This window comes from Ovis aries, chromosome 7 (genome assembly GCF_016772045.2).
Source record: "Ovis aries strain OAR_USU_Benz2616 breed Rambouillet chromosome 7, ARS-UI_Ramb_v3.0, whole genome shotgun sequence".
Lineage (NCBI taxonomy): Eukaryota > Metazoa > Chordata > Mammalia > Artiodactyla > Bovidae > Ovis > Ovis aries.
The window spans coordinates 34109435-34133901 of record NC_056060.1 but is presented as its reverse complement, the minus strand read 5'-3'; the positions used below and the strand labels follow the sequence as shown (position 1 = coordinate 34133901).

General features: G+C 55.2%; 1 protein-coding gene and 1 non-coding gene across 11 annotated transcripts; one reads left to right on the top strand and one right to left on the bottom strand.

Annotated features, from left to right (window-relative positions):
• The first annotated feature begins 1653 nt into the window (after positions 1-1653).
• PLCB2 (phospholipase C beta 2) lies at positions 1654-23543 on the top strand. 10 transcript variants are annotated; one of them, XM_042252272.1, is made up of 32 exons: positions 1654-1679; positions 5460-5537; positions 6163-6231; positions 6813-6950; positions 7077-7156; positions 7233-7286; positions 7594-7669; positions 12459-12559; positions 12729-12895; positions 12984-13130; positions 13302-13459; positions 13748-13830; positions 14104-14188; positions 14756-14918; positions 15063-15172; positions 15253-15349; positions 16235-16319; positions 16429-16553; positions 17086-17240; positions 17782-17946; positions 18510-18609; positions 19331-19435; positions 19604-19698; positions 19824-19899; positions 20138-20182; positions 20311-20542; positions 20638-20803; positions 20945-21021; positions 21112-21207; positions 21756-21813; positions 22046-22132; positions 22500-23543. In XM_042252272.1, exons 3-32 carry the CDS (start codon positions 6166-6168, stop codon positions 22701-22703), a joined length of 3396 nt encoding a protein of 1131 aa, XP_042108206.1. In that variant the 5' UTR covers positions 1654-1679; positions 5460-5537; positions 6163-6165; the 3' UTR covers positions 22704-23543. The 10 variants fall into 10 exon arrangements, 9 of the variants coding, with proteins under 9 accessions (XP_042108206.1, XP_027827477.1, XP_027827476.1 ...); XM_027971676.2 differs by having other exon boundaries at positions 1654-1903; positions 20141-20182; XM_027971675.2 differs by having other exon boundaries at positions 1654-1903.
• On the bottom strand, positions 11645-11747 carry LOC114115910 (U6 spliceosomal RNA). Its single transcript, XR_003590019.1, has one exon. It is a non-coding gene; the product is annotated as a U6 spliceosomal RNA (small nuclear RNA).
• Positions 23544-24467: the final 924 nt, after the last annotated feature.

The following is a 24467-nucleotide window of genomic DNA, read 5'->3' as shown; positions in this document are numbered from 1 at the left end:
ATTAAAAAAAAAAAAAAAAGAACTGGGTCCAGGTAGTGAATGTCATCACTGGGTAAAGATGAGTGAAACTTTATTCTGTGGATTCAGACCTTCAACATTCAGGGTAAAAGAGATAGAAAGGGTAAAAGAGTAAAGAGCCCTGAAATCCCTGCCTCAGTCCCATAAAATGGCGGGTGTGGCGGGGGGGAGGTCTGTACAGGGTGGAGATTGTCTTTCCAGATTCGGAGAGAAGGCTTCAGCAAGGTGGACAAGAGGGAGGAACTTGGGTGCAGGAACAGGGTGGCTGCAGGTGACAGGTGCAGGGGCTTTGGGAAGGGACAAGGATTTCCCTTGCAAAATGCATTCAAACAGACAGAGAGGGAACCTGATCCCAGGGAGGGACTCATCGGAAGAGCAGGAGACACCAGAGGGGCCCACAGATGGGCCTGGGCTGGAGGCATGGGGGAGGAGAGGCGAGAGACAGCAGGACTCAGAGGGACGGGAGCCTGGCTGAGTGCTTTGGCAGAGGGCAGGTCAGCATGGAGGATTCCCAAGCTGATTTCATAGGCTGTCAGGCCTTACTCCACCCCAGTGGTCTTACAATTGTTTTTCTGAGAGTTATTTTTGTGCTAGGAATCCCCTCAGCTCCAGCCCCCAAAGGGCCCCCGTCTTCCTGCCCTGGGCCAGACTGGCCATCGGAGGCAGTTCTAGGGCCTGGGCAAGGGTCCCGTGGTGACCAGGGGGTGGCACCATGATGGGACCTGGGGCAGAAAGTGGGGCCCTGAGAGGGGAAGGAAGTCCTGGTCAGAGCTCTGGCTCCCCCAGCTGGGTTAAGAAGGGTGATAAGAGCAGGTTGGGCAAGAGGAAGTGGGCTGGACTGCCCTGGGCTATGACAGCTCCCAGGGCCTGGGCCTGGGCTGGAGTAGAGTTAGGGTCATGCGTCCTGAGTGGACCGAGCAGAGGCCTCTCTGAACAGCACCCCTTGCCCTAAGTGTTCCCTCTGACAGGCCCCAGTGCAGGGCAGAGGAGGAGGCCTGCAGGAGATCACAGTGGAGGGCGGTGGCTGAAGGGTGCTCAGGGCAGTTGTGTGCCGAGTGGCAGCTAGTCAGTGAGGGTCCAGGCCTTGGCCACTCTGGAGGGCTGAGAGGAGGGAGTCATGTGACAGGTGAGGGGTGCAGTTGCCTCACTTGCACCTCATTTTCATGGGGAGGAAGGGTTGAGAAAGAGGAGCTGGGTGTTCAGCAAACTTTGCTTATTCAAAGCACTCAATCCCAGCTGGACCCTGCCCCACCCTCAACTCCCATCTTCAGGTGGTCCCAGCTTTCTCTTCAGCCTCTGAGAGACAGACTCTGGCGCTCAGGACCCCACCTCTGTGGGGGCCCCTTCCCCCAAGGTGTCCACTTGGGGAGCAGTACCCCTAGCTCATGCCCCTGCTGCATCTCATCTGGGACCAAGAGGCCCCTGCTCTGAGGCGACCAGACCTCATGACCTGTCTCTCAGTGCCGAGCAGCACAGAGAAGGAAGCCCTGAGCAGGAAGTGCTGAGGCGCCGGGTGAGGGCGGGGGCTTTGGGGAGGGGAGCCTGGCCTCCATGGGCAGGAGCGGTGACCACAGCCCCCAGCTGCAGGCTGGCGGGAGGAGGCTGATTTAAAAGGCAGATGGGCCTCTGGCCGAAACACTTCGTCCTGCACCCTGTGGGCTGTAAGAGCACCAGACTTCCGGACTAGCTGGGGCGGGTGCTATGTGAGCCCGGCTAGGCTCCCCTCCTGCCCGCCCTCTTTCCTCCCCTCCTCCCGAGCTCTCTGCCTGCCCAGCCTCTCCAAAGAGGGACTCTTGGCACCATGTCTCTTCTCAACCCTGTCCTGCTGCCCCCCACAGTGAAGGCCTATCTGAGCCAAGGGGAGCGCTTCATCAAATGGGATGATGTGAGTGGGGCTGGAGAGGGCTGATGCGGTGATGGGGTGGCGGATGGGCTGCTGCGGGCTTTGCCAGGGGGACTGGGTTGGTTTATGTCTGCCAGGATTCAGGCGCCCGTGTGGCTTGGCCAGGCAGCTGATACAGCTGCCCAGATAAACAAACCTGGGGGTGAGGGTATGTGCCCAAGCCTGTGTCCCTCGGCAGCCAGGGGCTAAGGCTCTGTGTGTGGATGTGAGAGGAGGATGGCTGCTCGGGTGGTCGCAGGAGGAAGCCTCTTTGGGTCTGGGTCTCCCCTTCTCCCTAACCCCCAAGAAGAGTAGGGTGTGTTTCTCCTGGTCTCAGTGAGGGAGAGAGGAAAGGTGCCCCAGAGCCAAGGCCGGACCAGAAGCAGAGGTGAGCCAGGCCTCTGCTCCCAGCATAAGCACCTGCTCCTCTACACCCACCCCGGCCTGTCCTGGGGATGTCCCACTCCCCGCCAGCGGCTGTGGGATGACCCTGAGCGAGTGAGACCTGGAGGCTCTGCTCCCCGGCCCTGGGAGGGAACTTATAGACTTCTGCTTTTGCCGGCTGCTCTCTGCCTGGCTCCCTGACGCCTGCCTGTCTGCAGGGAATGGGGAAACCACGCTTTGTCCTGCACCTCTGTCTCCATGTGTCTGCTCCTTCTCAAACTGGGCCTCCTTCCTAGCTTCTGGTTCTCCTGGACCCTGAAAATGTGTGTGTGGCCACAGGCCAGGCATTCTCTGGGCAGGGAAGGGGAAGGATTTGGGGTCCTCCTCAGGGAGGGGAGGCTGCTGGGCTGGCCTGGTGTGAGAGTCAGAGCTGGCTGGTCCCAGGGAGGGAATCTGAAGGCTGGGTGGTGGGGCAGGAGGGGTGGGCCCTTAGGGCTGGTTCCTCCTCCTCGCAGGTGGGATGAGGGGGGCCACGAGTTGCGGCTCTCAGGCCTTTGGGACTGGGCTTGGCTGAGTAACCCGGTTGCCATGACTGTGGGGAGTGGCCCGTGGTAAGGGGCCTTCTGCTTTGACAGGAGTGGTGTAGCCACTGCGGCATGGTGGAGGTATGTCCCAGGAGTCTGCAGGACGAGGGAAGTGGCTCAGAATGAAAAGTGAAGTGGCCTCTCTCAGTTCCTCCGGGAAATGTGTGTAACCTTAGCGTCATTATGGACGGGGATGTGCCATGTGGCCTTCTCTGCAAGCCAGCCTCCGTGTAGCCAGCGGGCCCGCTGCCCTCCCTGAGGCAGGGCACTGCAGGGTCCTGGACCCTGCCTCCCACAAGCAGGAAGCTCCCGGTCTCAGGCACATGCACCTGCCAGATGAGGCTCTGCTCTCAGACTGCCTTTGGTCCAGCTGGCAGATAACCTGGGTATTGGATAAGTACAGTGCGTGCAATGAGCTCTCAACTTAATTTTGTGTCCCAGAGCCCCTTTACAATGTATTCTGTGGGAGAAGCTCCCCTATGACCCCCGAAGGACACTCAGCCAGTCATGAGACATTTCATCTGCTCTTGGGGAATAAACAGGCCTATGGACTCTTTTCCTCACAAAGCCCAGTCTAACTTCAGAGACTAGTTATCTCAAAACTCCAACCTGACTTAGAATGACATCTTCTACCCCACCTCCAAGAATGGTTTCAGGTGAGCTGCAGACGTTCTGCGAAGGCCTGTGGGGGGATCCCCTGCTCCTCCTCTATGCCTACTAGGAGTGGGGTGCACAGAGGGATGGGGCAAAGAGGTACTGATGCTCTTAACTGAGCAGCTGCTATCATGGACTGGGCCTGGCAAAAGGTCAAGACTTCTTTTTTTTCTCATGCATATTTTTGAGGATTCTTAGGAGACCCACCAACCACCTTCCCCAAACTGGGGAATCTTTTTCCTTAATTAAAAAAAATTTTTTTGGCCCGTACCACACAGCATGTGGGGGTCTTAATTCCTTGAGCAAGGAAGGAACCTCTGCACCCCCACCCTGCGAAGAAAGTGCAGAATCTTAATCACCAGACCTTCCAGGGAAGCCCCTGGGGATCTCTTACTTAGGGGCCTCCTGGGTTTGTGCTAAGTACTTCAGTCATGAATGACTCTTTGCGACCCCATGGACTGTAGCCTGCCAGGCTTCTTTGTCCATGGGATTCTCCAGGCAAGAATACTGAAATGGGTTACCATAACCTCCTCTAGGGGATCTTCCCTACCTAGGAATTGAACCCATGTCTCCTGCAGCTCCTTCACTGCAGATGGATTCTTCACCCTTGAGCCACCAGGGAAGCCCAAGGTCCTCCTATCATTTCTATTTCAGGAGGTCACTTGAAATTACTTCTTCAGCCCCTCAGAATCCAGTTACCACTTTCAGTTTCTTGCAACTTTGGCTTTGCCCCTCTCCCACACAGGCCCGTTTTGGACCCAGAAAATACGGATTTATTGCCCTACAGACTCTGGGGGTTTGGGCTCACTATCACACCACTATGACTCTCTCTCTCCAATAGTCAGCCCGTATGTCATCCAGGTAGGTGTCAGACCCCACAACCTCAGGGGTGACAAAAGCTTTCCAAGTGCAGGAGGTTTAAGGTGAGGGGTCAGGCCCCCCAACCCTCCCTTGGGGAGGCAAGGGAACGGAGTTCACAACATAGCTTTTTTCAGAATTAGCAGTGTTCTCTTCCCTCTCATATCCTAACCACCCCGGATTTGAGAACATTTTTCTGGACCATTTCCTTTGTAAGTTTTGCATTTGTTCTGGTTTGGTGTGTAACAACTACCATGCCTTGTTGGAAACTTCAACTTTCGTATCTTGTTATTTGTGCATGCAAAGACCGTTAAGATAAAAGGCAGCCTGTGTGCTCTGTGAGTGGAACAGGAGTTCAGAAGGGAGTTCATCCTTCATTCACTCACTCCTTCAGCAAACGCGGTGCACAGAGCTCATGGTCTAGGAGAGGCTTGTTTCCTGGGAGTCTGTGAGCCCCTGGGGATTTCTTAGATAGGGTTCTACATCTGAGAACCGGCTCTTACCCTGTTGTTGCAGCGTGTCTCAGGAAAGGCTTTCCAGAACCTTGTCTTTGATGATATTTTAGGCAAGAAAGTTTGGGTGCTTGTGTTGGGAGGTGGGAAGGCATGTGGGACAGTTGGGTGGTTGGGATCCACGGATGGGAGGACTGGGCAGGCAGGAGCTAGGCTGCTTTGCAGGGATTGGGTTCTCGGCTCTCACTGTGTTTAGTTCTCCTGGAGGTAGCATGGAGTCTTGGTGAGGAACATTCTACTCCAGTGGTTGAGTTGTGGGCCTTGAAAACAGGGTAAGGTGGGGGCCAAGACTCTTGCTTGGGATCTAGAGGGAGAACTTCTATTTGGGATTTAGAGGGGAAACCCTCTTCTCTTCCAGAAATGTCATTTCCAACCCTCTACCCCTTCCCAGCCCTGGTTCAGAGCTTTTAAGGCTTATACCCCGCCCTTAGCTCTGGAGAACAAAGAGAAATACCCACAGACCCCTGGGACAGCCACCTCAGATGGTGAACTCTGAAACCCCTGGCTAGAGCCAGGAGTGCTCAGCCTGAAGTTTCAGAGCAGGGTGCTGACTCCTTCTCTCTGTAGGAAACGACGATAGCCTCTCCGGTTATCCTCCGTGTGGATCCCAAGGGCTACTACTTGTACTGGACATATCAGAGTAAGGTGAGGCAGCCCCTGTCTACCATGGCCCCGAACTCCTGCCGATCCATCGAATCCAAGCAGCCTCTTGACACAGGGGTGAAGGTGTGGATGCCAGCAGTATAGAGTGACCTGAAGGGGTGGCTCCATGGGACCCCCTGTGGGTGGGTCTGGCTGCTTTGGGAGGGAGGACCCCAGTGAGGACCACGACTGCCTTGGGCCCCAGTGCTCCACCCTTAGCATCTCTTGGAGAGAGAGAATGGAATTAGAATTGCTGCCAAAGGCTGATTCCCTGTCTATGGTTCTGGGTAACCTTGAGGGTCCAGAGAGATCAGAGAAGTCTCAGCACATGGGCAGAAAGAAGGGTGGGGGAGTCTGGAGAGAGTGCATCTGGGATGGAGGTGGGGAGATGAGGTCACAGCCGCCCAGTAATTTGAGTGGCCAGGAGAGGCATGGCTATAGAGGAAGGGAGGAGGGTCGTATGAGGAAGGCGAACCACTTGCTGAGAAGGGAAGTTTGCAGTCTGGGAGACCCCACAGTCTTGGCATCTAGAAAAGGCAGTTGGCCAAGATGTGAAGGGGTGTAAAGCTTCCTGCCCTTCATCCTCGATCTGATGTCTTGGTCCACATCCCGTCTTTGCTGCTACTAGGAGATGGAGCTTCTGGATATCACCAGCATCCGGGACACCCGCTTTGGGAAGTTTGCCAAGATGCCCAAGGTAAGTGGGCCCAGAGGAGACCAGGCTCAGCACAGCCATCAGCTCCATAGGGTAGGGGTCCCTGTGGGGGCGGGGAGCCTGATCTCTGGAGCGAGCCAAGGGTCTCTCCCTCAGCCATGAAGGGGTGTGACTGCCCCCTGGCTTGCTGGGGCTTTGGTATCAGGACACAGTGAATGGAGATGTTGCACGGCAAGCTCTTGCCCCTAGAGCACCCCAGGCTGTCTGGGAGGTGTGGCTAGCCCCCTCTCCCCTGCCCTCCAAATGCTTTGCCTGTTTTTGCCTAATGCTGGTAAGGAAGTTGGAGGAAGGGATTGGTGGGAAGCAAGATTCCCTGAACCTGGGGACGAAGAATCTGTCTTCAAATGAGAAATGGCAAACAAAATACACAGAACTTGCAAGCCCCACGGCCTTGGTTTGTCTCTTCCTGTGGGCCTCTCCTTCCGTGGCTCCCACGATGGGCACAGATGAGATGCCCTCCAGTGAGCCAGATTTCACGTGGCTGAGAAGGAGAGACAGGGGATCCACGGTGCAGAGGGCCAGGGGCACACTGCTGATCCCCACTGTGTCACCACCCGCTGCAGAGTCAGAAGCTCCGGGAAGTCTTCAACATGAACACCCCTGACAACTTCCTGCTGAAGACGCTCACAGTGGTATCCGGCCCTGACATGGTGGACCTCACCTTCCATAACTTCGTCTCCTACAAGGAGAACGTGGGCAAGGTGTGTGGGGAGCACAGGTCTGGGCCCTGGGGACTGCCTGGAAATCCCAAGGGATGGGCCTGGGCTGTGGGGTGTGGTGGCACCTCTGGGGTCAGGGACCTGACTGCTGTGTTTGGGGTCCTGCAGGACTGGGCTGAAGACGTACTGGCTCTGGCCAAGCACCCGCTGACGGCCAATGCCTCCCGCAGCACCTTCCTGGACAAGATGTAAGTGCCCACCTGCCTGGCCTTCAGGGTTAAGTGTGCGGGACTGAGCCTTGACAGGCTGCTTTCTGCCCACCAGCCTTGTGAAGCTCAAGATGCAGCTTAACCCTGAGGGGAAGATTCCCGTGAAGAAGTGAGTCTCCCCTATTCCCTCCCCATGTCCTCCCCTCCCCTCCTCCAAGCTCTTCAAAGCCTTCCCTCTCCAGGCCCGACACCCCTTCTTTGCCTGATGCCTTTCTCAGCTGGTAAAGAATCTGCCTGCAATGCAGGAAACCTGGGTTCTATCCCTGGGTTGGGAAGATCCCCTGGAGAAGGGAAAGGCCACCCACTCCAGTATTCTGGCCTGGAGAATTCCATGGACTGTATAGTCCTTGGGGTCGCAAAGAGTCGGACACAACCGAGAAACTTACACTTTTCACTTTCACTTTCTCTGCTCTCAGTTTTTTCCAGATGTTCCCTGCTGACCGCAAGCGGGTGGAAGCTGCCCTCAGCACCTGCCACCTCCCCAAAGGCAAGGTGAGTGGTTCTCCTTTCTCAGCCCACTCCTGGCATTCTCCTCCTCACCTGAGTTGCCTCTGGCTGGAGGGCAACTTAGGCAGGCCTCATGGGAGTGGGGAGGGCAAAAATGATGGTACAGTCCTGGCCAACAGCCTGAAAAACCAGGTAAGTCTGGAGCCACCGACTCCTGACATCAGGAGCAGTGAGAGAACCAGGGCAGGGGGCTGAGGTGCCCAAGTTCAGAGTAGGTTGGTCTACATTCCTTCAGCTCAACACATGAAAACATCTTTCTTTCCACTGGTGTGCTTGCATGCTCAGTCATGTCTGACTCTTTGCAACCCCATGGACTATAGCGCATCAGGTTCCTCTGTCCATGGAACTTTCCAGGCAAAAATACTAGAGTGAGTTGCCATTTCCTTCTCCAGGGGATCTTTCCAACCCAGTGATTGAACCCAGGTCTTCTGTGTCTCCTGCATTGCGGGCGGATGCTTTACCACTTGAGCCATCAGGGAAGCCCCTTCTTTTTACTTAAGTAATTACTTTTGAATTACAAGTTGTATGCGGGGTCACCCATGAGGTACCTTAGGTGACTTACAGAAAGGAGCTGTCTGGGCAAACACAGCTCTGAGCCAGGGTTCCTGCCTGGCGGGGGTGGATCTCAGGCCCCCATTCTCCCTTGGTCAGTGCCTCAGTATAGAGTACCACCCGGAATCCATGGAGTCTTGTCTCCTGATAAGAATTTGGAATGTTATAAATAAATAAAACTCAGGCCTCACTGACCACCTGTCCACATGAATCCCAGGAGGAATCCTTCCCTGCGGTCAGCTCTATGGAGCTGGGGACCCCTTGGTGCCATGAGTCACAGAGGATGCAAGCTGGGGGTTGGGGAGAAGGTGTGAGTGGGCTCCTGCTAGGGCACCATGGCTGCTGTCAGTAACATCCGTGCTTCTTTACTCCCACCTCCTGAGCTCCCACCTTGACCACATCCTCCTTATTGATCAGTTCTCCAGCGTCGCAGTAGGAGCCCCTGAGCCATCTGTGCTTGTAATCGGTGGGTCCAAGATTCAAGTCTAGCTCGTCTGCTCAGAGCCTCTGCTCCAAACTGAGACCGATATTGGCTTTTCAGAGTGAACCTGGAAAACAATTGATGGGTTTTTCTGGAATGAAAAGCAAAGGCACAGAATTCTTGAATGCCACCAAATCTACTTTTCGTTTCTGTTTCTATAGATTTGTCTCTTCTGGACAATTCATGTAAATGGAATCATACAATATGTGATTTTTGATATCAAGCTTCATTCATTTAGCACAATGTTTTCAAGCTTCATCCATGTTGTAGCATCTATCAGTACTTCATTCCTTTTTATTGTGGAATAATATTCCATGGTGTAGATGTCTGTTCAACAGTTGATGGACATTTGGGTCATTTTCACTTTTTGGCAATTCTGAATAATGCTTCTATGAATGATTTTGTCTGGACATATGTTTTCAAGTCACTTGGGTACATACCTAGGGGTGGAATTTGGGGGTCATATAGTAACTCTATACTTAATATTAAGTATGACCCCAAAATTCCACCCCTACGTATGTACCCAAGTGACCTGAAAACATATGTCCAGACAAAATTGTTCATTAATATTCAGAGAAGGCAATGGCACCCTACTCCAGTACTCTTGCCTGGAAAATCCCATGGACGGAGGAGCCTGGTGGGCTGCAGTCCACGGGTCGCTAGAGTCAGACACGACTGAGTGACTTCACTTTCACGCACTGGAGAAGGAAATGGCAACCCACTCCAGTGTTCTTGCCTGGAGAATCCCAGGGATGGGAGAGCCTGGTGGGCTGCTGTCTCTGGGGTCACACAGAGTCAGACACAACTGAAGCGACTTAGCAGCAGCAGCATACTTAATATTTTGAGGAAATGCTAGACTGTTTTCCAAAACGACCATACCATTTTATAATCCCACTTGCATTGCACAAGTGTCCCAATTTTTCCACATCTTCACCAACACTTGTTACTCTCTTTTTTTATTTTTTACTTTAGTCATTCTGTGTGTACAGTATCTCATTGTGGTTTTATGCTCTTTTTCCACTTGGCTACACCCCCTGGCTTGTGGGATCTTAGTTCCCTGACCAGGGATAGAACCTGTGCTCCCTGCAGTGGAAGAGTGGAATCTTAACCACTGGACTGCCCTTCACTGTGGTTTTGATTTGCAATTACCTAAGGATAATGAGAAGGCATTAGCTTGGAGAAGGCAATGGCTACCCACTTCAGCATTCTTACCTAGAAAATCCCATGGACAGAGGAGCCTGGCGGGCTACAGTCCATGGGGGTCACAGAGAGTCAGGCATGACTGAGCGACTAAGCACGTACACACAGTTTATCCAGATTTTCTTCAGAATGTCTTTTAAAAGTGCAAAACCCTTTAAAATGTTTACTAGTTGTATTGGTTTCCCTGGCTGCTGCAATAAATTTCCACAAACTAGGTGACCTGACATATCAGAAATGTATTCTCTCTTGGTTGTTGTGGCCAGATGTCCACAATCGAGGGCCGCGCTCCCTCCAGAGGCTCTGCAGGAAACTCTCCCCTCGCCTCTCCCAGCTCTGGGCGGCTGTTGGCATTCTTTGGGTTATGGCCGCATCTCTCTTTCTGCTCTGTGTTCACATTGCCTTCTGCTCTGTGTAATCTCCCTATGCCTCTGTCTTATAAGGACACTTTTGTTGTAATTTCAAGTCCACTGAGACAATCCAGGATAATTTCATATGAAAAGCCCAAAGTTAATTACATCTGTAAGACCCTTTTTCCAAATAAGGAGACATTCAAAGGTTCTGGGGATTAAGATATGGACATATCTTTTTTGGAGGTGACCTTTAGCCCACTACAGTCTGCCTTCTGGATCCCCAAATTTATGTCTGTCCCCTGTGCAAAATATATTCACCCCACCCTAATATTCCCCAAAGTCTCAAACCTGAAGTTTAAACTCTCATCCAAACATCATCAGTTCGAAATTCCTAAATCTCATCTGTGTGTGTTGTCGCTCAGTTGTGTCTGACTCTTTGTGACCCATGGACTGTAGCCTATGAGGCTCCTCCGTCCATGGGGTTTTCCAGGCAAATCTCATCTAGATCAGCTAAATCAGCAACAGGTCAAAATCCTGGGGCAAAATTCCATTACATCTGTGAAAGTGAAGTCGCTCAGTTGTGTCCGACTCTTTGGGACCCCGTGGACTGTAGCCCACCAGGCTCCTCTGTCCATGGGATTCTCCAGGCAAGAATACTGGAGTGGGTTACCATTTCCTTCTCCAGGGGATTTTCCCGACCCAGGGATCAAACCCAGGTCTCTCACATTGGAGGCAGACGCTTTAACCTCTGTGCCACCAGGGAAGCCCTATTACATCTGTGAATCAGTGAAAAAGACAACAGGGCTTGTGCTTCCAAAATGCAGTGGTGTGATAGGCATATGATAATAGTCATAGACATTCTTATTCCAGAAGGAAGAAAATGGAACAGACATAGAAAGGAGTTCCTTGTCCTGATGATTTTCAGAAACTGGCCCAGCAGAATCCCCTTCCCTTGTGGCTCAGATGGCAAATGCGGGAGACCTGAGTTTGATCCCTGGGTTGGGAAGATCTTCTGGAGGAGGGCATGGCAACCCACTCCAGTGTTCTTGCCTGGAGAATCCCATGGACAGAGGAGCCTGCAGGACTGCAGTCCATGGGGTCGCAAAGAGTTGGACACGACTGAGCAACTAAGCACAGAACACAAGGCTAATGATGTTGAGCATCTCTTCATATGCTTATTGGTCATTTTCATATCTTCTCTGGAGAAACATCTATTCAAATCCATTGCCCATCTTTCAATTGGACTGTCTTTTACTGTGGCATGGTCAGTTACTGGATATCAGTTATTGGTCAAATATTGATTTGCAAATATTTTCTTCCATTCTGTGGTCTGTCTTTTTACTTTATTGACAGTGTCCTTTGGAATACAATTTTTTTAAAAATATGGAGTACTTCATGAATTTATGTGTCATCCTTGCACAGGGGCCATGCTAACCTTCTCTGAAGGAATATAAAAATTTTAAATTTGGATGAAGTCCAATCTGTCTATGTTTCATTATCATTCCTTGTGCTTTTTTTGTGTCTCCAACTATTGTTGTTGAACTGTCTATTTCTCCCTTCAATTCTGTCAATTTTGCTTCATGCATTTTGAGGTTCTGTTGTTAGGTACATTGTTTATATGCAAATTGCTTTCTTTTGAAAATTTATCCTTCACTTAAAAAGAAAAAGATAGCCCACAGCTTTGACAAACAGCCCCACTTGCTTCTCACCTCTTTCCTTTCCTGTTCTGGTCATTCTTAGTTCAAATTCTGTCTTAGCCAAGAGACTCGTGCTCATTCACTCAATCGTGTTTGACTCTTCGTGACCCCACAGACTATAGCCCTCCAGGCTTCTCTGTCCATGGGATTTTTCAGGCAAGAATGGAGTGAGTTGCCATTTCCTCCTCCAGGGGATCTTCCTGACCCAGAGATTGAACCTGTGTTTCCTGCATTGCAGGCGGATTCTTTTACCACTGAGCCACCTGGGAAGTGACTAGCTGAGGTCAATTCAGGGGCAAAGCAAACTAGCTAAGATGCTCTCTGCTCAGCAACAAGGGCCTTGAAAAGTAGGGGCTCAGGGTACCCTTGATGCTCTTCTGTCTGCCCTGAGCCATCCCTCTCCCCAGGTCCCCTTGCACAGGGCTGGGCCTAGTCTGAGGTTCCTGGTGTTGGGAGGTGGACCCAGGAGTCATCAGTGACTCTCTATCTCCCAGAACGATGCCATCAATCCCGAGGACTTCCCAGAGTCCGTGTACAAGAGCTTCCTCATGAGCCTCTGTCCTCGTCCAGAAATAGATGAGATCTTCACTTCCTAGTGAGCTTCTTGGGCTGGGCTGGGCTTGGGGAAGGGGTGGTGGCTGAAATTCCCACCTGCCATGCTGATAATTAGGTGATGTTGCTGGAGAAGGGGGTTGTCTGAGTCCCCTCTCACCCCAGCCCAGGGGATCTAGAGGGGGACCTGTGCTCCTCTCTCTGGCCTGCAGCCACTCCAAGGCCAAACCGTATATGACTAAGGAGCACCTGGCCAAATTCATCAACCAGAAACAGCGTGACTCCAGGCTCAATTCCCTGCTGTTTCCGCCAGCGCGGCCTGACCAGGTGCAGGGCCTCATCGACAAGTATGAGCCCAGCGGCATCAATGTGCAGCGGGGTGAGGACTGAGGGAAACTTGGGCCTTCCATGGACCTTTCCCGTCCCCGTAACTAGGCTGCAACCCTGACAACCACCCCATCCCCCAGGCCAGCTGTCCCCCGAGGGCATGGTGTGGTTTCTCTGCGGGCCAGAGAACAGTGTGCTGGCCCAGGACAAGCTGCTGCTGCACCACGACATGACCCAGCCACTCAACCATTACTTCATCAACTCCTCCCACAACACCTACCTGACAGGTGGGCCCTGGCGACCTCACAGCCAACCTCTCTTCTTCTGGGCCCTGTTCCTGTCCCCTGAATCCCCTGCAGGGGTTGCCCACAGGACAGCCCCCCGTGATGGAGAGGGGCGGGGCAGAGCAGGACTGCCCTGGAGTGAAGCCCCTGCCTCTCACCCCTCCTCTGGCTCAGCTGGCCAGTTCTCAGGCCTCTCCTCTGCTGAGATGTACCGCCAAGTGCTGCTGGCAGGCTGCCGCTGCGTGGAGCTGGACTGCTGGAAGGGGAAGCCCCCCGATGAGGAGCCCATCATCACCCACGGTTTCACCATGACCACAGACATTTATTTCAAGGTGAGACTCGGTGTGCAGAGGCTGGTGACAGGGGCACTATTGAAGGGCCCTGGGCCAAGAGCCTCTGGGGGTTGGGGGTGGTGAAGCAGGAGAGGAGGGATGGCTGGGAGGCCTTGGACCAGCGTGGGGAATAGAAGGGACCAGAAGGGACCAGAAGTGACAGGGGCCAAGAGTCGCCCTCCAGTTCTATATGTGTGTTGAAACTGGAGAGTGGACAACGGTGCCTTTTGGGGAGTGTAAGCACAGCACTGACCTCCTTCTTCCCCACGGGGTCCCTTTCTCCTCCAGGAAGCAATCGAAGCCATTGCAGAAAGTGCCTTTAAGACCTCCCCTTATCCGGTCATCCTGTCATTTGAAAACCACGTGGACTCGTGTGTATCCCGGCCACCCAGCCTTGTTCTCTTCCCTGGCCCTGTCTCCCACCTGCTGCTACCCTCTCCACAGTCATTCCCCAGCCTCTTAGCCATGCCTTCCAGCTCCCTCCCAGGTCTCCTCACAATCTCCTTGGGACTGCGGGCTCTCCTGCCTCTGTCCCTACCTCCCCAAATTCCTGAGCCCCTGATCTGGGTCATCAGGGGGCACAAAAAGATGGATAAGAGGGTAGAGAGGAGCAGCTGAACACGACCCACATCTGCTCCCTGCAGACCCCGCCAACAGGCTAAGATGGCCGAGTACTGCCGGACGATGTTTGGGGATATGCTGCTCACAGAACCCCTGGAGAAGTTCCCGGTGAGAAGACTTCACTGTGGGGCATCTGGGGCTAAGGGCTGGGGACCCAGGGCAGGGTGCCAGGATGCTGGGACTCACCTCGAGGATTGTTGGGTCCTATTGTCTACCACATGTCAGACCATGCTGGGCTTGAGGGACATGTCAGTGGCAAAGGGGCCAGTCCCAGCGCTCAGACTGCTTACCCTCTAGTTGGGAAGCAGACAAGTAACCATGCCATTATAACCAGTGGCTGCTTTAGGAGTACTTGGGGCTCCAGATCTGGTCCTGGGGATTAGGGAAGGCTTCCTGGAGAAGGTGATTATTAAGCTGTAACTTAAGGGAGATAATGGATTTATCTTGATGACAGTGGGCAACGGTGTTCCAGGCAGACTGAATAAGGTGAGAAAACATCACTGAGGAGCTGGGATAAGTTGGGTCAGACAGAGGACTGGTGCCCTAGGTGGAGTGAGGAGACACGAGGCTGGAGAAGTAGGCAGGGGGCAAGTGGAGGGCAGCCTGGCCTGAAGGAGCTTAGGCTATACCCTGAAGGTGAGGAGATGGCTGAGGCCTCTCTCTCTTCTCCCACAGCTGAAACCTGGCATCCCCCTGCCCAGCCCTGAGGATCTCCGAGGCAAGATCCTAATAAAGAACAAGAAGAACCAGTTTTCTGGCCCTGCATCCCCCAGCACGGAGCCGGATGGGGAGGCTGAGGGTAGCAGCCCACCCAATGGCCCTGTGGGTGAGGATACAGGTGAGCTGGCCTGGGGGGAGTAGGGGTGGGCGTGGGCATGGGGGAGCATCTGGAATGGGAGAGAGGGGCTGGGCCTGAAGGGGAGAGCCAGCCTGGTGTGGGGTCTCCCGGTGCCCCCAGTACTGACGGAGCTGTATGTGGCAGTGTGGGCTGGTGAGGAAGGGGCTGAGTTGGAAGAGGAGGAGGTAGAAGAGGAAGAGGAGGAGTCCGGGAACCTGGATGAAGAAGAGATAAAGAAGATGCAATCAGATGAGGTGTGTGGGGAGTCCTCCAGGCGGGGATGTGGGGCCGGGCTCTGTTCTGGCCTCTTCTCTACCCTCCCCCTCCTCCCTAGGGCACAGCAGGCCTGGAGGTGACGGCCTACAAGGAGATGTCCAGCCTAGTCAATTACATCCAGCCCACCAAGTTCATCTCCTTCGAGTTCTCTGCCCGTGAGTTAGCACGGGGTGGTGGGACGCTGGAAGTCAAGATTCGATGCAGGAGAAGGCCCTTTGGACGTGTGTCCTGACACCAGAGCAGCCTGATGGGTGGGGGTGAGAGCCAGGCAGGTCCTCCCCTCCCTTGGGCTGGGAGCCCTGTCTATAAATACCCAGCAGAGGAGCCAGGCAAAGGGCATGTTTAAGTGGCAGTGGCTCCCAGTGTGCTGTCACTGTACTGGGAACTTGGCAGCAAGCAGAATGCTCTGGAATGTGTCGGTGACAGGCAGGTCATTTACAGCAGGCCACCTCAGCTGGGCGTCCGGGGGCTCCTGTGGTCTCTGGGGCATGAGAACTCCTGGGAGGGGGTGGACGGCAAAGACACCAGCCAGAGCACAGTGCCTGTCCCCTTCCCTTTCTGAGCGCACCCGTGCTGTTTACCTTTATCTTCTCTGGACATGCTCATAGCGAGTTCCTCTCACCCTCTATGCACGTCCCCATCACCAACACCTGTTTCTGTGTCCACTCTGCGATGCTTCTCATCCCTGAACCCCCAGCCTGTGCCCTTTCCTGTGCACCACTCTTGCTGTGGGCCCCTAACCTCTGTGCCCTGTATTTCATGGCACGTTCCTGACCTCTGGGGTCATCTCGGTGTGTTCCCCACAGTCCCTGTGTGTGCCCAGGGCATGCATTCCACCCTCCAGGGCTCTGGCACTCACAATCAACCCCTGTTGTGTATCCACTGTGCATACCCTTTATCCCAGGACACACCGCTACCCACAGAGATCTGCACATTTCCTGCCCTGGGACTGGCCCCTCAACCCTCAAGCATACCAAAGGGGAGGACAGGTTTATGGGAAGGGACAGCCTGATGTGGACTCTCCATCATTCTCTATGCAGAGAAGAACCGAAGTTATGTTATCTCCTCCTTCACGGAGCTCAAGGCTTACGACCTGCTCTCCAAGTCCTCCGTGCAGTTTGTGGAGTATCCTTGAGACCTCTGTAGCCAGGGTCCCTGGTGGGGTGGAGAGGCGGGGGTCCTGAGACGAGGCTCGTGGGTCTGTGGTCCTCCCGGTTCCTATACTCCATGGCAGCTACAACAAGCGCCAAATGAGCCGCATCTACCCCAAGGGTACCCGCATGGACTCCTCCAACTACATGCCCCAGATGTTCTGGAATGCCGGTTGTCAGATGGTTGCCCTCAACTTCCAGACGATGGGTAAGGGCATGATCAGGCCCTTAAGAACCTTCCCCTGCCCCTCCCACCTTTACCCCTTCCCTGGGGAGGAGGAGGTGGTCTTTGAAACAGACTTGGGGGAGCTGATGTTCAGTTAGGCTGATGCAGTTGGGTGGGTGCACGTGCAGGTGTGTGAGCGTTTAGTGCCTCGGCTCATACCTGCGTGACTGCAGGTACACCAGTGTGTATGTGGTGATGCCAGAGTGCTGGCAAGGGTTCTGGCGTTCTGGCCGCTCAGCCTGAGTGGGGCTGTGGGAACCCCTGCTCCACTGGTCTCAGCTCCCACTCTGAGTGTGAGGTCTGGTCGTGGTTTTGCTCCTGCTGACTTCGGGCTGGGGGCCCTTCCTGAGAGATGAGACCCTAAGGAACCAATATGGGATATGAGAAACCCTCATCCTTACAGCCCTCCCAACCTCCCTGCTCACAAGATGGGAAAGGCGGGGAAATGTGGAAAGAGAGGCTGTGTGCAGACTCAGAGCTGGGGCTCCCTGCCTGACTGTCCCTGTCCCCCCAGACCTGCCCATGCAGCAGAACATGGCGCTTTTCGAGTTCAACGGGCAGAGTGGCTACCTCCTCAAGCATGAGTTCATGCGTCGGTCGGACAAGCAGTTCAATCCCTTCTCAGTGGACCGCATCGACGTGGTGGTAGCCACCACCCTTTCCATTACGGCAAGGCCCTGAGGTGGACAAGTAGCCGGGAGGGCTGGGGTCTTGAGTAAAAAGACACAGGAGCCCCACCCCTCCATTCCCAACCCCCTTCCCTGATATCCTGAAAACTTCAGCCCCAGCCAGTTTAGCGCAGTAGCAAGTTGCCTTGGAAACTGCCTCCTCCTCTGCACTGGAGGCTGCCTCTTGGTCCCCATGGAAACCAAGGGGAAGGGCTGAGGCTGGGTTGGGGGAGGGGAGAAGAGTGGGCAGAGTGGGGCAGCAGGAGCCCCAGGCCCTGGGGGAGGGCCCTGTTCCTTCCTCACTGGGGAAGGAGGTGGGGAAGCCCACACCTCTTCCCTGAATGCTGGAAACACCCTGGATGCCAGAGCTTAGCCGTAACCTTTGAGCCACACAGCCTCTACTCTGTGGCCAGAATTGAACGGGGCTCTTCCCAGTACCCAAGAATGGATGTTTCAGCCAAGGGGCTGGAGGACTTAGGTTCTGGGCATGGCCTGAGTAGGAAACTGATACTGATCTCCCGTGCTACGGCCCACCCCTCCAGGTGATCTCTGGGCAGTTCCTGTCAGAACGCAGCGTGCGCACCTATGTGGAAGTGGAGCTGTTTGGCCTTCCGGGGGATCCCAAGAGGCGCTATCGCACCAAGCTGTCACCCAGTACCAACTCCATCAATCCGGTCTGGAAGGAGGAGCCCTTTGTCTTTGAGAAGGTGGGGGCGGGGCCTAGGGCAGGCAGGGGCTGGGACCTGCCCCTCCTCCTTGGTCTCTACTTGTAGAAGAGGATATACATAAAGGGAGTTCTTTGAACCTCCTCCTCTCCCCACCCCTCACCTGTGCCTCCTGAGTTTCAAGAGTTCAAAAACCAAGTTAACAGAAATTTACTTGGTGGGCAGGTTTTGCGTGTGTGTCCAGGTGTGTATGCCCATGCTTGTTCATGTTAGGATTAGAGGCAGAAATGTGCCCTCTCAGACCAGGGTGCGGGGGCCCAAGGAATCATGGGGGTCTTTTGCGCCCACTGGATACTTGTTGACAAAGCTGCCAAGGGCTGTCTGCAGCAGGCCCCCGGAGCCCAGGCCATATACCCAGCTCTCTGCCCTGTGTGGACCAGCCGTGACAGGAGCTGCTAGGATGGCTGTGTGCATGGCTTAGAGTGGGCCTTTTGTCCTCAGCAAACCTGGTAAAGTTCTTACACTGACCCTAGATTTCTGGAGCCAGGAAGGGGGAAAGCCTGGCTGCCCCCTCCCCACTCCAGCCTGTCCTGAACTCTCCCCAGATCTTGATGCCTGAGCTGGCTTCCCTCAGAGTCGCTGTGATGGAGGAAGGCAACAAGTTTCTTGGACACCGCATCATCCCCATCAGTGCCCTGAATTCTGGTAAGGACAGGGGTCCTTCTTTGCTGTTCCCAATGGGTCTGAGACCAAGACCAGTATTAGGATCCTGTCCACAGGATGGGGCAGCTTCAGGAAGGTAGCCCTGTCATGTTATCAGCCCAAGAAAGTGGGGCAGGAATAGTACCTCTCCAGGAAACTGACAGAGGTTGAGACCTCTGCCCACCCAACTGAATGTCTCTAATTTTCCGGAATTACTGGCGCAGTTTCCCAAGCAGCTAACACTCACTGGGCACTTAAAATGCTTTAATGGCTTATAACACATTCTCACTTTATTTTGAGAATAACTACATGAAGTGGGCTTCCCCAGTGGCTCAGTGGTAAAGAATCTGCTTGCAATGCAGGAGCTGCAGGAAGCACAGGTTCGATCCTTAGGTCAGGAAGATCCCCTGGAGGAGGGTATCGCAATCCACTCCAGTAGCCTTGCCTGGGAGTATCCCATGGACAGAGGATCCTGATGGACTACTGTCCATAGGGTCGCAAAGTTGGACATAACTGACTCCACTTAGCATGCATGCAACCACATGAGGTAGACACTGTTACCCCATTTCACAGATGGGGAAAGTCTCAGAGATTTAAAGTAATCTACTCAAGATCACACAGCCAGGAACCAGACTAAAGGCAGGAGTGTTGAGTACTGGGCTGCTGGCGAGCAGCGCTGGAAGCAGTGGGCTCTGGCTCACTGGCCATTTGGTATGTCCCACAGGATACCACCATCTTTGTCTGCACAACGAGAGCAACATGCCGCTCACCATGCCTGCGCTCTTTGTCTTCCTGGAGATGAAGGACTATGTGCCTGACACCTGGGCAGGTAGGAGGCCCATGGAATGCCGGGAGCCCCAGGCTATCCATCCTCTCTCCTTTCTCCTCAAGCCAGCCTCCAGAGGAAGGTAGAACAGGGCGTCCTGGGGCAGGCGAGGACAGGAGAGACTCCGAGGCACATCTCCTTACCAGGCCTACCATATCCCTGTGCACCCAGATCTCACGGTGGCCCTCGCCAATCCTATCAAGTTCTTCAGTGCCCATGATAAGAAGGCTGTGAAGCTCAAGGAAGCCATGGGAGGCCAGCCCGAGGTCTGTGTCACCAGGTCTCCTGCCAGGGTCCCCCACAGGCCTGCCCCATCTGCAGGATGATGAGGGTGGGGGCGGACTCCAGGGCTCAGAGTGAGAGGCACCTTCCCAACCCACTCTTGCAACAGGGTCCCTTCCCTCTTGGGAATCACCCTGCCAGCCAGGTCAACGGGGCATCGGCTCCAACAAGCAACGGGTCAGCAGGTACGCGCTCGGTGTCCTCCCACCCATCCGAAGGGCATAGGCACATCCCAGCCTGGGGGCAGCTTTTCATTAAAAATAAAAATAAAAAGGCAAGACCTGGGGAGGGAACAGCTGCGTGTGAAGCCTCGGGCTGGGCAGTGCTCAGCCGGCGGCCCACACGGTCACGGGACTGGGCGGGGTGCAGCCGAACCCGGGGGCCCGCAGGGCACCCCAAGAGCCTCGCCTTTGGCTCTTGCAGCAGCCGGGGCCAAGGCCAGGGAGGAGGCCACGAAAGAAGTTGCGGGTAAGGCCTGCTGAGTCCGAGAGAGACGTTGGGGTCGAGTTTGGGGAGGGTCGGGGACTCTGTGGCGGGGGGCGATTCCCCGGGGCGGTTCCCGGGGGGGGGCGCACGCCTCACCCTGGCCCCCACAGAACCGCAGACCGCCAGCCTGGAGGAGCTGCGGGAGCTGAAGGGCGTCGTGAAGCTGCAGCGACGCCAGGAGAAGGAGCTGCGGGAACTGGGGCGGCGCGGCGTGCGGCGCTGGGAGGAGCTGCTGCAGAGGGGCGCGGCGCAGCTGGCCGGGCTCGGGCCGCCGGGCGCGGGGGTCAGCGGCGGGTGCAGGGGCCGCAAGCTCGGCCCGGGCAAGGGATCCCGCAAAAAGAGGTAAGGGCGGTGGCGGTGGCCACGGCGGCGGCACCCTGCCCTCGGCGGCGCGGATGGCCTGGGGCTCACAGCCTGTTCCCACGTGGCGGTCTCAGGACCTTGCCAGGCGAGGACACCGCCGGGGCGGCGTCGGCCGAAGGCCCAGAGGGCGAGGACGTGCGCCTTCGAGAGATGAGGGACAGGCTGGAGCTGGAGCTACTGCAGCTGGGCGAGGAGCAATGCGAGTGTGTCCTGAAGCTCAAGGAGCAGCACGCGGCCCAGGTGCCAGAGTCCGGGAGGGGAGGGGAAGGAGAGGAAGCGACGGCCAGACCCCACACCTTCCGCGCATTGCACATCTTCCGCGCATTGCACATCGAAGGGCTTCTCTTCTGCTTGGCTTAGCCGGTTCTTCCTCTCCCTCAGCAAATGACCAAGATGATGGAGCTGGCCAGGGAGAAACAGGCTGCAGAGCGGAAGACCCTCAAGGAGACCTTGGAGACGTATGCCTGCCTCCCTTCTACTCCTGACTCTTACCTCCTAGGAAGGCCCAGGCCGCAGGAAACGTCTTCCTGATGCCTGTTTCTCTGCAGTGACACCAAAGAGATGAAGAAGAAGCTGGAGGCCAAGAGGCTGGAGCGGATCCAGGCCATGATGAAGGTCACCACAGACAAGATGGCTCAGGAGAGGTGAGCCCTGGAGGGGAGGCACAGGACTTAACTCCGGGCCTGGTGCTGAACAGGAACCACTCCAGTGGGAAGGGGCCTCCCTACAAGGGGATCCTGACTTGCTTCTCGGTCTGCTGGTTCTTGAAAGGCGATTCCACTTCTGTTGCCTCTGAATCAAAGAATGTCCTCCTTAGGCAAAAAGCAGATGCCACCACTGTTTGAGCAGAGAGGAGAATTTAAGGGGAAATTAAACATGCCAAGAGGGAAGCGAAACCTTGGGACAACTGATTTCCACCTACACTTTCCCATGCATGCCTTGAGGAACAGTGCATTTTAGTGAGGAAGCCCCTTCCCTCAGAAGGCCCCCAGGGCTCCCAAAGGCTCCTCAGGTCCTCCGTGGGTCTGTCTGCTTACCCCTCTAGCTGGTTCCCAGACCAGACATAGATCTTCCAGCCACAGATGATTCTATGATGAAGTTCTCATTTTGCCTACACCCTGTGGAGACTTTGTCCTACCCAGCTCTTCTCAGCGGCCTCTTACCTCATCTGAGATTCTGATCACCCCAACAGGTTGAAGAGAGAGATTAACAACTCCCACATCCAGGAGGTGGTGCAGGTGATCAACCAGGTGTGTTAGAGCTATGTTCTTCCCAAACACACTCTCTCTGAGGGAAGAGGTGGTCCCAGGCCTTTACTCTGCCCTTAGGAGATGCACTGTCTCGGTTGGCCCAGGCAGCTAGGGATGGCGCAGGAGCCAGTGGGGGAGGGGCTGCCCCTTGGCCATCTGGGGTTCTAGTATTTGTACAGAGGTTGGGACACCAGCCTAAAGGGGTCTGTATCTGCCACTTACTCCGGCCCAGATGAAGGAGAACCTGGAGAGGCACCAGGAGAAGTTGGAGGAGAAGCAAGCAGCCTGCCTGGAACAGATCCAGGAGATGGAAAAACAGGTGGGTGTAGCGGGGCTGGGGGGACCACTACCCAGGCCCACAGCAGAGCTGGCCTGGCTCCAGGGTGTAAAGGGACCGGGCTCTGGGGAGCTACCAGTCAGGAGGTGGGAGGAGAGGAACTGGCCCCTCTCCTGAGGGGTCAGGGCTCTGGTTCCCAGGGGGTCATGAGGCATTTCTGCAGATCTCTTCGCTTGGTTGGCCGACCCTCCCCTGGGAAACCTGCCTGATGGGCTCCATTTCCCACCCTGATCTCCTGGGCAGTCTGAACAAACCAGGCATCTCCAGGTTCAGTTCCACTGTCCTGGGGAGGGAGAGGGGGGCAGGTGGCCCATCCTGAGACAGTGGGTATTCTTCACTGTCCCCACAGTTCCAGCAGGAGGCGATGGCAGAGTACGAGGTCAAGATGAAGGGCCTGGAGATGGAAGTGAAGGAATCAGTGAGGACCTGCCTCCGGGCCTGCTTCTCCTCTGAGGAGGAGGACAAGCCTGAGAGACCCTGTGTGGTCTCCAGGGAGCTGTGTGAGCAGGACACACTCACAGAGCAGGCAGAGACCCAGGAGAGCCACCTCTGATGCTCCCATCCCATGGGGACATCCTGCGAGGACATTCATTCTTTTCTGGGACATGGCTCCAACCCCTGAAGGAGAGGGCCCCTTGCATTCTGAGGTGCAGGAAGCTGGAGCTCCCTTGGACACTGGAGCTCCTCCCTCAGCTGCAGGCGAAGGTGGAGGCTGGAACCATGTGGGGCCTCTCTGGGGCCTTGAGGCCCTCTCCAAGCCAACATCCTGCTCCTCCTCCCCTCCTCTCTGAATAAGTGTCACATATTTGTGGAGGGGAAAAATACGACCGGGGAGGCAGGAAATGGTGTTCTGGCCCCCCATTCTTGCCTTTCCTAGTGAGCCACTCTGGACTCAGTTTCCTCCCCTGGAGGGTTAGACCTGGCCACCTGGAACCTCCACTCCTGCCCCTGTAGTTCAAGCAGGGCCAAACTCCCAAAGCTCCTGACCTAAGGGGGACGGCTTAGCCTGGCTCCTGGGCCCCATCTCCGGCTTGCCCTGTGTTGACCTCATTGTCAGTTCCCAGATACAGAGTCTGGCACTTCCTTCCAGTTCTTTGGGGATGGATGGCTGCCTCCTGCCTGTGGGGGATGGGAGGCTGATGTGGAAAAGCTGCCTCAGCTGTATGACCCTCAGGCCACTGAGACAACCGGGGCTGGGGGAGAGGGGAGAAAGACGGTCTGTTGTGCTCTCTCCCACCCAAGGCCCAATCACCCCTTTTCCAAGACCTGGGGGCATTTCCCAGCATATGCCCCCGACTCAGACTGTCTGACAAAGTCAGCACCATTTTCTCTCCTGACTGTATGAGGTTTATTTATTTTTCTCTAACTCCTACTAAAGAACCCTGTCCCAAGATTTTCTGCTTAAGCCTGGCCTCTGTTCTCTGGCTGAGAAATGGGAGGCAGGCAGCAGAGTAGAGTGCCCCTCAACTGAAGTGCACTGGGGTTAGGGGTGCGAGGTCCCTTCCAGAGCACAGTGGGAAAGCCCTGCCTCTGGGTTTGAAGAGGATTCACTTCCCCTTCTGCCAGCCCTGATGCCATAACCACTGGAAAATGACATCACCCTTCTGCTCCACTCCCCACCCAAATGTGGCCTCCTTGGCTCTGCCCTCAGGGTTGGGGCAAAGAGCAAAGGTGTCCCCCACCCTCTTGGGGAATCAGAATATTTCAGGCCAACTGGGCCCCTTGAGACAGACTTAGAGTGGTCAGATTTTTAGACTCTTGTGGCAGTTAGGGCTGACCCCACCATGTGCTGTAGGAGGCTTTGTGCTTGCATCTGCCAAGTGGCTCAATTGTCTCTGACTCTGTGACCCTATGGACTGTAGCTCGCCAGGCTCCTCTGTCCATGGGGATTCACAGGGATTCTCCACACAAGAATACTGGAGTGGGTTGCCATGCCCTTCTCCAGGGGATCTTCCGCACCCAGGGATTGAACCCGGGTCTCTGCGGCCCCTGACCCACCGGGGAAGCCTAACACCTATTGAAAGTGAAAAGTGAAAGTGAAGTCGCTCAGTCATGTCCGACTCTTTGCGACCCCATGGACTGTAGCCCACCAGGCTCCTCCCGCCATGGGATTCTCCAAGCAAGAGTACTGGAATGGGTTGCCATTTCCTTCTCCAGGGGATCTTCTGGACCCGGGGATCAAACCGGGTCTTCTGAATTCCAGGCAGACACTTTAACCTCTGAGCCACCAGGGATTTCCCTAACACCTATTGACACAGTCTCAAATCCCACATGAAGACAGGCCCTGGCTTGGGAGAGGCAGGGTGGGGGGGGGGGG